This window comes from Bison bison, unplaced genomic scaffold, assembly GCF_000754665.1.
Source record: "Bison bison bison isolate TAMUID 2011002044 unplaced genomic scaffold, Bison_UMD1.0 scf7180017864148, whole genome shotgun sequence".
NCBI classification, from domain to species: Eukaryota; Metazoa; Chordata; class Mammalia; order Artiodactyla; family Bovidae; genus Bison; species Bison bison.
This window is the reverse complement of record NW_011494720.1, coordinates 8,949,446-8,961,218: the sequence shown is the minus strand read 5'-3', so window position 1 is coordinate 8,961,218 and position 11,773 is coordinate 8,949,446. Positions and strand designations below refer to the sequence as shown.

Sequence of the window (11,773 nt, the reverse complement as noted above, 5' to 3'; positions counted from 1 at the left end):
TCAGCGTCACTAATTGTTGCTGTGGCGCCAAGTTGTGACGGACTCCTCTGCGACCCCGTGGACTGTGGCCCACCTCTGTCTTCTGGCCACAGGATTTCCTAGGCAAGAATACTGGGAGTGGGTTGCTATTTCCTTCTCCAGAGGATTTTCCTAACCCAGGGATTGAACCTACACCTTCTGCATGGCAGGTGGGTTCTTCACCACTGAGCCATGTCAGAGAAATGCAAATCAAAACCACCCACAATGAGAGAATCCCCTTGTCAGTCCAGGGGTTGGGGTTCAGGACTTGGCGCTTTCACCGCCAGGGCCTGGGTTCAATCCCTGATCAGTGAACTAAGACCCTACAAGCCAGTGGCACAGCCAAAAAAAAAAAAAAAAAATCAAACAAACCAACCCACAATGAGACAATGAGATAAACTCACATCTGTAAGAATGGCTATTATCAAGACGACGACAGGTTGCAAGTTGAGTATTGGCAAAGCTGTGGGGAAAAGGCAACCCATGTGCACGACTGGTGGGACTGTAAACTGGTTCAGTCACTATGGAGGACGACATCGAGGTTTCTCAAAAAATTAAAAATGAAACTACCATATGATCCAGCAGTCCCACCTCTGGGTATATATCCAAAGGAAATGAAAACAAACTATCAAAGAGAGATATGCACACCCACCGTTTCCTGCAGCATTATTCACCGCAGCCAAGACAGGCAAACAATGGAAGACGTGAGACACACACACTCATGTACACACAGACTGGAGGGGAGAGTCTGCTTTATCTGTTTCTCACTTTGGTTCTTTCCTTTGATGACGGGGAAGGCACGGCACAAGATGCACCGACATGAAGAACTAGCTGAGCTGAGGAGAGAGCGGGGGCAGGAGCCCCAGAGCTGCCCCCCAAGCCCCCGAGGCTCTGTCTGGGGACACAGGGTGGGAGGTGGTACGAGCAGGGCGCTTCCTGGACTCGGCACCTCCAGCGCGGCACCCGTGGAGAATCCTCAGGGAAGTTAATAAACAGAAGCAGATCGAGGTCATGGGTTGAGCAGCTCAGATCCCACCACCAAAGCCTCCTCCAGGAGGGAAAGCAGACCATGCGGCCAGCCGGGGTCCCCACGGACGGATGGACAGCAGGACGCTGACTGCAGCACAGAGGCCCTGGTGAGGGCACCCTTAGCACGGACTCCGCAACAACTTATGAAGAGACAAAGAGTTAAAGAGCAAATGGGTAACATCCGATAAAACAACTACAGGGTCTCTTGCTCCAGAACTAAGACAGCTTAGCGCTCAGCGCCCTGACACCAGGAGGTCAACATGGCCACTGCACAGGCTCAGCTGAGAAATCTGTTTTCACTTCCCAGGTTTGCTTACTGACTGCACGGCTCACATCCATGAGACAGGGTCCCAAAAGCCCATAAACAGTGGGAATTTTCCACAGCACACACAAAGGAATATCCAATAGGAAGACAAAAACAAAACAAAATCCCCCAGGACTTCCATGGTGGTCCAGTGGCTAAGACTCAGTGCTATCAATGCAGGGTGCCCGGGTTCGATCCCTGGTCAGAGAACTATATCCCACATGCTGCCAACTAAGACTCCCTGCATGCCACAGTTAAGACCTGGTGCGGCCAAATAAATTAAAAAAAGAAAAAAATTCCCCTAAGACGCTGTGTGGACAGATGGACAAAGCCCCCTTCCCCCAACCGAGGGAAGCCTTTCACTGGTCTGAACACAAGAGCTGCCCGGAAGGCTGTAGGGACAGCAGCCCATCAGTCAGCGTGTCACTCACACCCCAGGACGACAGGGGAGTTCCAGAATGGCAGCTTCCAAACTCTTCTTCTGGGTGACTGCCATCTCTTAACACTTCTGCTTTTACAGAGGAAAAAAACCTCTTTTGCACAGAGCTCAAGGCTTTGCTGAATAATGAAGTCAAGTTCAAGGCTGAGCACACAGCCCAGCCAAGTTCAACCCCCAACAGAGAACAGCTCCCGATAAGGCCAAGTGACGTGCACGTCACTGCTGAGGAAAGAAAAGAATCTGATCCTACCTGTTTCGGGGCACACACCTGTGCTACAGGTCACTTTGTTTCCAAAGTGAGTATTAATGCTTTATGGTTTATAATGTTTATCTCAAACATGGACCATAAAACCGTAGTCTGCTCTACCCCTATTTATCCGAGGGGAAGCTTCTTAGCAAAACATCAGGGGCCGTGTATGATTTTATAAATGGCAACCTAATTAAAAAACAAAAACTAAATGACTATTACCATAAACATCCAAAAGACATGTTCTAACATCTTAGGCATCATAGAAGTTCAGTAAATATTTGCTGAATCAGTGAACAGATGAATAAGGAAAATCAACCTACCTTTACACTCACTAGAGTTGAGCTACACAAACCTAACAATACGATGTCCTATTTACTTGTTCTGCATGGCATTTTCCATGATTCTGATATTAACTGTTCTCTGTTCTAACCTATGAAATACTATATTCTGCAACTTAAACATATAAAATTTTAACTACAAGTAGCACATTTGTAGGCTGGAGTCTTTTCTCCTCAGTAAAAACTATTTTTGACCCAAAAAACAAACAAACCAAAAAACCCCAAAGAGAAACCCCAAAATAAATAAAAACAGATCAACACCTGTGCACATGGACACTTGGCTTTACTTTTCTCCTTTACTAAAACGTAGGCCATTTCTAAGGCCTAGATCCCTGTCAACCGATTGGCTAATGATTTCTCTGCCAGAAATAACAGAGCCTTTGGCTCGCTCAGTGGCCAGCTCCGCTGGATGCCTAGCTGTCCGTTCAGAAGATGCTCTGGAACGTGAGCTTAAACGCCCAGGAGATGTTACTTCTCCTCAGTCATTTATAGAAAGAAACGTTTGGGCCACAAACAAAGGACTTATCGGTGATAATATTTACAGACTTTTTCACGTTGAAACCAGAACACAGTTCCCTGTGGGGACGGTACCGATCCACTTGCACGGAGGATGTGAGGCAAACAGCCCTACGGGGGTCGCGTGCAGACAGGACGGAGCTGCAGGCGGCCTCACTGCCCTCACAGGCCAGCTCCTCCCAGGAGAAACGCAATGAAGGCCCAGGTGGTAATGACGCTGCAGACTCTGCAAGACAAGGACCCGGGTCAGCAGCCTGGCCCGCGAGGAGGCCCCGGCTGCACCCAGCGGGTGAGGCTGGCTCGGGCTCCGCCCCCTCTCCCTTCCCACCTCCGCTTGCCCGGATGGCATGTTCTTTCTGTGTGCCTCCGGAGCCCACATTTTCTCGAGGCTGGACCAGCCCTGGGACGCAGAGGGCATCTTCCCTGGTGGCTTACGTTGGAGGAGGAGAGGCAAATGGACTTCTGAGCAGCCAAGAGTTTTTGCTCTCTCCAGAATTTTCAGCATTTATTTTAATGGGATTTTGCATGAAGATTTCATTTAAATTTAGTTGTCACCAAAATATCTTGCCTGTTTTGCTAGTTTCTTTGCCTATTATCGAAACATTTGCTCAGGCTTCCATCTCTGCAGGTTATTTTCCCATGGTTATATTATTTAACGTTTCTCAAATTTCATATATGTAGATGCTCAAAAGGAACATCTACAAATATGATATCTTAATCATATGACATCTACAAAAAAAGACATCTCACTTCAAAACAAGAAAAGTTTAATTTATAAGCAGACAACAAGTAGTATTAATGCATACACAAGCCACAGCTAATAGTTTCTTGGGATTATAACATAAAGAACTTACTTATATGCCAACGGTGTGGCTTGCACAGAGAAGGGAATGGCAACCCATGGCAGTATTCTTACCTGGAAAATTCCACGGGCAGAAGAGCCTGGAAGGCTACAGTCTATGGGGTTGCAAGAGTCGGACACGACTGAGCGACTCCACCACCACCATGCGGTTGACATAGAAGGAGTTTTTATGCCAAATAGACAACGATGACGACGTGGTTTTCAGTGGATCTGGCCCCTAACGGGAATCCGAAACCTTTGAAGCTCAGTCAAGAGCAGTCCCATCTTCCCAGTTGCTCAGGCGCCAGACCCTGGATTTAAACTTGACCTTGCTCCTGTCTGTCGGCTCCCAGCTCCACCACCCCCATCACCCCTCTGTCACCGAGGGGCACAAGCTGCAATGGAACCGTGTGTCCAGGTGGCCTGGCTTCCTGACGACTCCTGCCCTGTGTCCCCCAGTGTCTTAGTGAGGAGCGATGCGCCACTGCTCTGCCAGGACTATCGATGGAGACCCAGCTTCGCCCAGTCCTCACCCAGCGCCCTCCGCTCCATTGGGACCTGCCAGCCTCTGCGGCCTCGCCTCCTGCCCCTTCCGTCCTGTCTCAGTGGCTTCTCGTTGCCCCTCGACAACACTAGGAGGCCCCACTTGAGGGCCCCCCTCTCCACCACCCCCTCTGCTTGGACGGATGCCGGTCCCTCTACTGTCCGTGTGCTTGGCTCACTCCCTTTCCCTCCTGGCCAGTCTTCGACAAGGGCCCCCATCTTCCCCTTCAAAGAGCAATCTCCCCTCAGGCCACCGCTCTTGCCTCCTGACCCTGCTCATTTCTCTTTCATCACCTACCAGACCATGCAATTCACCTGTTCATTGTCTGCTGCTGCTGCTGCTGCTGCTACTGCTAAGTCACTTCAGTCGTGTCCGACTCTGTGTGACCCCACAGATGGCAGCCCACCAGGTTCCTCTGTCCCTGGGATTGTCCAGGCAGGAATACTGGAATGGGTTGACATTCCTTCTCCAATGCATGCATGCATACTAAGTCGCTTCAGTCGTGTCCGACTCTGTGCGACCCCATGGACAGCAGCCCACCAGGCTCCTCCGTCCACAGGATTCTCTAGGCAAGAATACTGGAGTGGGTTGCCACTGCATTGCAGATGCTCGAGTAATAATCTGCTATTCCCTACAGGAGAGGCTTCCTTAGTGGCTCAGATGGTAAAGCATCTGCCTGCAATGCAGGAGACCTGGGTTTGACCCTTGGGTTGGGAAAATCCCCTGGAGAAGGAAATGGCAACCCACTCCAGTCCCCTTGCCTGGAAAATCCTATGGATGGAGGAGCCTGGTGGGCTACAGTCCATGGGGGTCGCAAAGAGGTCCACCGTGCTCTACGGGTCTATGGGTCTACGACCCCTTTACAACATACTCCAGCCAGCAAGCCGTGTCGACTCGCCCCGCTCGGGGACCACCAGCCCCGCGAGGCAGGCTCCGTGCCAGCCACTTACTGCAGCAGGCAGTTGATGTCCGGGGAGTGTCTCCAGTAGCGGTACAGGGAGATGCAGTGTCGGGTGGCACCTGTACTCCTTCAGGATGCTCCGCGTGCTGCCAAGGGAAGGGCGAGGTCAGGGACGCGGGGGCCTGGCCTGCTCCCGGGGGCGGGGCGGGCCGAGAGCCCAGGCACCTACTCCTTGAACTTATTGGTCATGAGCAGGAACTGGCTCCGCGTGAGCCTCCTGACGTCAAATTTGCAGAGGTTCTGAAACTCGCGGTAGACCTGCTGCTCGCTGACCCCAGGCCACTTCCTGACGGTGAGGATGAGGATGGGGGGGCGGATGCTAGGGGAGTCTGGGCCCGCAAAGTTCTAGAAGACAGGGAGGGGAAGCAGAAGAGATTTCCCACAGCTCCTATGGACGGACCACCCACCCAGCTTGTTCTAGAAGGCAGGGAGGAGAAGAGATTTCCCACAGCTCCTACGGACTGACCACCCACCCAGCTTGAACATCCTGAAAGAGAAACTAGGAAAGGCCCTGTCTGCCAGGGGTGGTGGTGGTGGGAGAGAAAGAAGGAACAAGCGAGGTCACCTTGCTTCTGGCATGGAAGCACGAGAAAGAAAATAACAGGCTCAGTGTGAGCACCCTTCTCGACTCTGAGTCTGGCTCCTGTCAGAAGCCCTAGAGAGCCCAGAGGAGCATGCTGCATCCTAGCACGAGCCTGTCCCCCTCCCCTACAAAGGGCAGAGTGAAGTCTACTTACGATTTTGGGGACCCCAGCTCGGATAAGATTCACCTGGTTCACGTAGGGAGCCAGCACGTCCAGGTAGAGCGGGAAGCTGGGCTCGGGGATGGGAACAGCACTGCGAGGGCGGAAAACGCCGTGGTGCTCAGCCTACGGGCGCCGTGCCCAGCCCTCGGCCGCAGCTGGGGCCTGGGGACAGCGGGACTGTGCTGCCCGACACCACCCTCCTACCCCTCCTTGCAAGCTCTAGGGCTCCTGTTGCTGGATGTCCCCCTCACAACCAGTGAGCTCTCAGCATAGCCCCAGCCCAGGGGGAGCGTCCAGGGGTCACCATCTGCTGGCAACACTTCGGTGAACACCTCTGGGCTGATGAGCACCAGCCACAGGTCAGAGAATGAGAGGAAGGTCCCTTCTGTCGCCCCTCGAGAGGGCATCACCCCCCACTTTGTCCAAAGGACCGTCCCTCCCCCCACGGCCTGGTTCTGTCACCAGCCCCCGCCACACGTCCGAGAAAGTAGGAGCCATGGGGTCAGGAGGGCCTGGGCTGCCACGGAACCCCTCTACACCAAGGAGGGTGGTTAGGTGGTGAGGAGTAAAAGAAATGAAGGAGGCAAGGCCCAGATACCAGGGCACCAAAAGGCTCCACTGCTCCCCGCTGTCAGGGTGCAGGGAAGACAGAGATGGGGGCAGGGAGGGGGTGGATTTCTTAAGCTATCAACATCTCACAAGTTACAAGCTTCACACCGGCGTGTCACAGGCTATTTCTATGTACAGTGCATGCGTGCTTAGTCGCTTCAGTCATGTCCAGCTCTCTGCGACCCTATGGACCATGGCACGCCAGGTTCCTCTGCCCATGGGATTCTCCAGGTGAGAATACTGGAGTGGGTTGCCAGTATGGTACCCTCTGCCAAAATGGACAAGTGCAGGCAATACCCAGATGAACAGGGTACAGTCTGAAAACTTTTAGGTCAGCCCCAGAGAACACAACTTTGTTCGGCTCCTGCCCCGGGCATGCTGTATCCTACCGGGCACACATGTGCGGCAAGGGTGGTGCTGCTGAGCGTGAGGCACGCGTGCAGCTGGTGCCCACGAGCAGGGCCCCGCAGGGAGGCTGAGGCCCTGAGAGCGCGCGGCTCCGACTCGTCTGGGGTTTAAGAGCGTCCCCTGCAGGTGCCTTAGTCCAAGCCCCTGCCCTCTCCCCAGCCCGACTGTGAACCCGGCACGGATTATCTGGCCCCCGGATCGGCTCTGTTTTCTCAGCTCGCTGTGATTCACACGGTATGAGGAAACAGGAGGGTAACAGATGGAGCGGGCACACGGCACTGGGACCCGAGCCTCACCCACGGCCTGGCCTGACAGGGACTTTTCCCAAGGCTGGGACAAGAGGCAGGAGGGCAGGGACCAGCCCAGGGGTCAGGGGGGAAGGCCACCCATGGAGGCGAGCTGCCCGCTGCTCATGACCATGTTGTTTACACAACACGCATCCTCCTCCTCTGGGAGAGCGTGGGCGCCCCGCGGCCCTGGCTCACCCCCGACCACGGACCGGTCACAGGATGAGAGCGACACTCACCTGTGTACCTTCCACAGGAGCAGGTGCGCCACTTTCAACAGAACTGGAAGAGAAGAAGCTAGCAACGTGACAGACACCAAGGCACACCCGCCCACCTTATCGTGATACGCAAACTCAGGCTTTACTTCCAAGGGGCCGCCCACCTGGAAGTAAATGGGGCGGGGGGTGCCCAGGGACAGTGGGGGATTATTGCAAAGAAGACGCAAGCCACCCCCAACTTTGGAAGGGGGCGGCGGCGCTCACCTGACCCGCACAGGAAGGCGTCGTATGCCGCTTCATGGGGGTACTTGGTCTCCACTGCAGGGTTTCCCCAGAAGCACGAGGACAGCCATTAGAACGCAGCCTGGGAGAGGGCACGCCCCCAGGTCCCCCAGGTACACACCCACGTCGGCCATGCACACACAACACACCCACGGCTATTCCTCCAGAGACCATGACCCTTGTCCCAGCTTCATGCCACCCTGACCTAGTCCCCCTCACACACATGGTGGCAAGAGGACCCATGGAAGCAGGAAGCAGAGGACTTCCCAACAGACTCACGGCCCCTGGGACTGCTCCTTTTGAGGGAGGGGTTACAACATGGACAGGGCGCTGGAGAAGCCCCACCTGGCCCCCCCACACCTCCACGTGGGGACTGGCCTGAGCGCCAGCACCTCAAAGCCACGCTGACCACGTGGGAGCCCGGCCCAGGGGACCTACCGTACTTCTCACACCTGCTGGCGTGAATGATCACCGGCCCAGAGTTCTTGGTGGGGTTCAAGTCACTAGGAGAGAAGAAAGGTAAAGAACGTTCGCTGAAAACGGTCCCTCTGTGTGCCCTTCACCCTCTCGAGTTAACCAAAAGTGCCCTCCGTACTGGGACTAGGGGGCGAAGTTGGGAAAGAACCTGCCTGTGGTTGCAGGAGACACAAGAAACGGGGGTTCAGTCCCTGGGTTGGGAAGATCCCCTGGAGAAAGAAATGGCAACCCACTCCAGTATTCTTGCCTGGAGAATTCCATGGACGGAGGAACCTGGTGGGCTATAGTCCATGGGGTCATAATGAGTCAGACGTGACTGTGCACATGTGTGTACAGACACACACACACAGTGTGCGATTTAAAAAGGACTCTTTTTAAATCACAACAAACTGTGCTTCTAATAGAATGTAAAATTTAAGCAGACAAAAACCAGGGATCTAGGCATGGGCAGATGGGTCTCATTAACCTGGCAACAGGACAGAGGAAAGAACAGCAATGTGAGAAGCTCCACCTGCATCTTTCTGAGCATCTACCAGACGTGTGACCCCAGGAAGGCGCCAGGACCAACTCCGGGCCGGCTCTGCCCTTGGGGCTTTACTGTCCAGCGCACCCGAGGAATGCAGTGCCCACGGTGCTGGTCTTCCAGGAAGCCTTGAGCCCAGGAAATCAGTGGGGCTGAGTGGACAGCGGGTGGCACCAGGTGTTGGGGCCGACAGAAGAGCAGGCGGAGACACGACGCAAAGGGTGAGCCCCGACCTGTGACGCCGAAACCTGAGTGTGGCCGCAGCCTGCGGTGAAAGCAGGGGCTCGGGAAAGAGCTCGGGTGATGCATGGGGGCGTCAAGAACCACAGAAGAGAAACAGGATCCAGTCGAATTCACGTTGTAGAAGATCACTCCAGTGGTGATCACTCAGCACAAGAAATAAAGTAGGTCAGGGACAACCAGCTACCAGGTAGGAGCTCCCGACACCACAGGAATAAAAGGTAAAAGCCTGAGTGAAAGCAATGACTCTTGAGGATGCCGAAAAAGGAACAGAGTGTAGGACGTTCGGGGAGTAAAACTCACAGGACTAGACTAGAAGATACAGGAAGTCCGGCTCTGGGATGAGTTCCAGGGCTCGGTCCTGGCACGTGGGTGAACGAGGGCAGCCCTCAACAGGGAAATCTTCCCTTCATTTGATTCCCAACAAAATCTACTGGCGCCTCCCTATCCGCTTACTAGCTGTGACGCCGCTTCCTCATCTGTTAAGCGGCATGTGCCTGGGCCGCAAGGTGGCCGTGGATCTGCCCGGCAGGGGACGTCCCGCTAAATGTCGACGACACGCAGGGCACGCCCCAGCTCCCCTCCCACGTGCGAGCTCGTGTAACCCTCAGGGCCAGCGTGGGTGTTCTGTGCAATGACCCCCTCTCTTCAGGTGGTAACACTGAGGCATGCAGAGGTTAAGCCGTTCTCAAGCTCACGCACAAAGCCAGCGAGCCGCAAAGCTGGGGTTTAAGCGCCCGCACAGATGCTGTCAGCCCGGCGCTGGGGCGGCAGAAGTTGCTGCAGCAACTCGACAGCAGCAGGCTTGACGGATGGACGGGGGGCAGGGGGGCCGAGAAGGTGCCTGCAGGCCTCCTGGGGCAGGAACCACCAAGGACAGCAAGCAGGAGTCTGGAGCCCCGGTGGGACAGAAGCGGTTGCTGAGGCTGACGAGGTGGACTCAGTCACCCAGGGGCACGGTCAGGAGGAAGAAGAGAGCTGCGGAGGGGCCCTCAAGAGTGGAGGGACCACAGGGGAGCACGCAGAAGAGAGAGGAAAACCCTCACCATAAAATAAGAGATCCAGGAGAGGGCTCAACTGAAGGGAAGCGGGAGGGGTGCCCACTGCGTCAGATGCCAGCGAGGGGTTCCCCTTACCCGCCCCCCCCCACCCCTGCCACGCCCTGGTCCAAACGCCTCTGTGCATCCTCCCACCAGATGGGGAAACAGAGTGCCGTGGAGAGAAGACAACTGGCCTCAGGGCACCAGGGCGGAGGCGGGGCCTCTGAACAGACTTGCTGTAACAAGAAGGACAAGGACCGCGGTGGAGGGGTGGGGACCAAGGAGAGCGTCATGCTTTCTGAGCTAGAAGAAGGGATGCTGAAGCCGAGGAACAGACAGAGGGAGGGGCTGGGACTTTGCAGGCGGTGAGGGTGAGGAGGGCGGGGGACGGGGGTGAGGAGGGAAGGGGTGGGGGCCCAGGAGGGAGGGGGAGGGGCCGATGAGGGAAGGGGCGAGGTAAGGCGGGGGGGTGGGTGGAGGGGTGTCACGGAGGGCGAGGCGAGGAGGGAAGGGGTGGGGCCAGGAGGGCGGGCAGGCCGTGGGAGGACAGCCCTTCCTGCCCTGCAGGACACTGGAGGGGATCCGATGTGAAGGGAGAGAGGGTGCTGAAGGTGACAACACCGCAGACGCGTCTGCAGGCGAGGAGGGGACGCTGAAAGATTCCCGCCTCTGGCTTCACAAGGACCAGGAGGTCCGTGTGAGAAAGGAAAAAAAGATGAAGCATAAGAGGCCAGAGGACACTGTCACATCGCAAGTAAGTGATGCTGTGAGTAGAGGAAAGAGCACCTCCTGGAAACTCGTAAGAGGCCACTGGGGACCGGGCCAGGCACTCATGGCCGTGGCTGGACGACGGTGACCAACAGAGACAGCTTCTTCCCTAAGAGGTCCCACCTGCAACTGCCCCCAGCCACCCTCCGCGCCCCAAACCTAGGCAGAGTATTAAAAAGCAGAGACATTACTTGGCCGACAAAGGTCCGTCTAGTCAACTATGGCTTTTCCAGTAGTCATGTACGGATGTGAGAGCTGGATCATAAAGAAAGCTGGGCGCTGAAGAATTAATGCTTTTGAGTTGTGGTGTTGGAGAAGACTCTTGAGAATCCCTTGGACTGCTAGGAGATCCAACCTGTCCATCCTAAAGGAAATCAGTCCTGAATGTTCATTGGAAGGACTGATGCTGAAGCTGAAGCTCCAATACTTTGGCCACCTGATGCAAAGAACCAACTCACTGGAAAAGACCCTGATGCTGGGAAAGATTGAGGGCAGGAGGAGAAGGGGATGATAGAGGATGAGATGGTTGGATGGCATCACTGACTCAATGGACTTGGGCTGAGCAAGCTCCGGGAGCTGGTGAAGGATGGGGAAAGACACCAGCTGGGGAGGGAGGAGCCGGCAGAGCAGACCCCAGCCTCCTCCTTGCAGACAACACGTTCCCACCGGCACATGTCCGCGGTATGGCCAGGCATGAGGGAAAACTGGACTGCTATTCCCGTGGGAAGATCAGGAACTTGACCAGGTACCAGGTTCATTCAGTAGCTCAGAAGTTTAATGTGCACCTACTGTGCCTCGCACTGTTTAGGCCCAAAGGAAAGAGTGCAAAGGAAGAATAAAACCTGTTCCCATGGAGCTTATCACTCCAACAATCAAACAGATCACAAGAGAAATAAAACCCTGGCCAAACAGAAAGCACCATGGTTCATGGGGGC

At 55.1% G+C, this 11,773-nt stretch overlaps 1 protein-coding gene across 1 annotated transcript in view; it reads right to left on the bottom strand.

The window, feature by feature from the left end:
- Positions 1–1,099: 1,099 nt before the first annotated feature.
- PNLDC1 (poly(A)-specific ribonuclease (PARN)-like domain containing 1) overlaps positions 1,100–11,773 on the bottom strand; it is a 23,551-nt gene continuing 12,877 nt past the window's right edge. The window contains 8 exon segments of the mRNA XM_010840889.1: positions 1,100–3,120; positions 5,230–5,283; positions 5,285–5,326; positions 5,410–5,585; positions 5,978–6,077; positions 7,530–7,572; positions 7,773–7,826; positions 8,229–8,293. Coding sequence (XP_010839191.1) covers positions 3,057–3,120; positions 5,230–5,283; positions 5,285–5,326; positions 5,410–5,585; positions 5,978–6,077; positions 7,530–7,572; positions 7,773–7,826; positions 8,229–8,293 — 598 coding nt within the window. The 3' untranslated portion in view covers positions 1,100–3,056.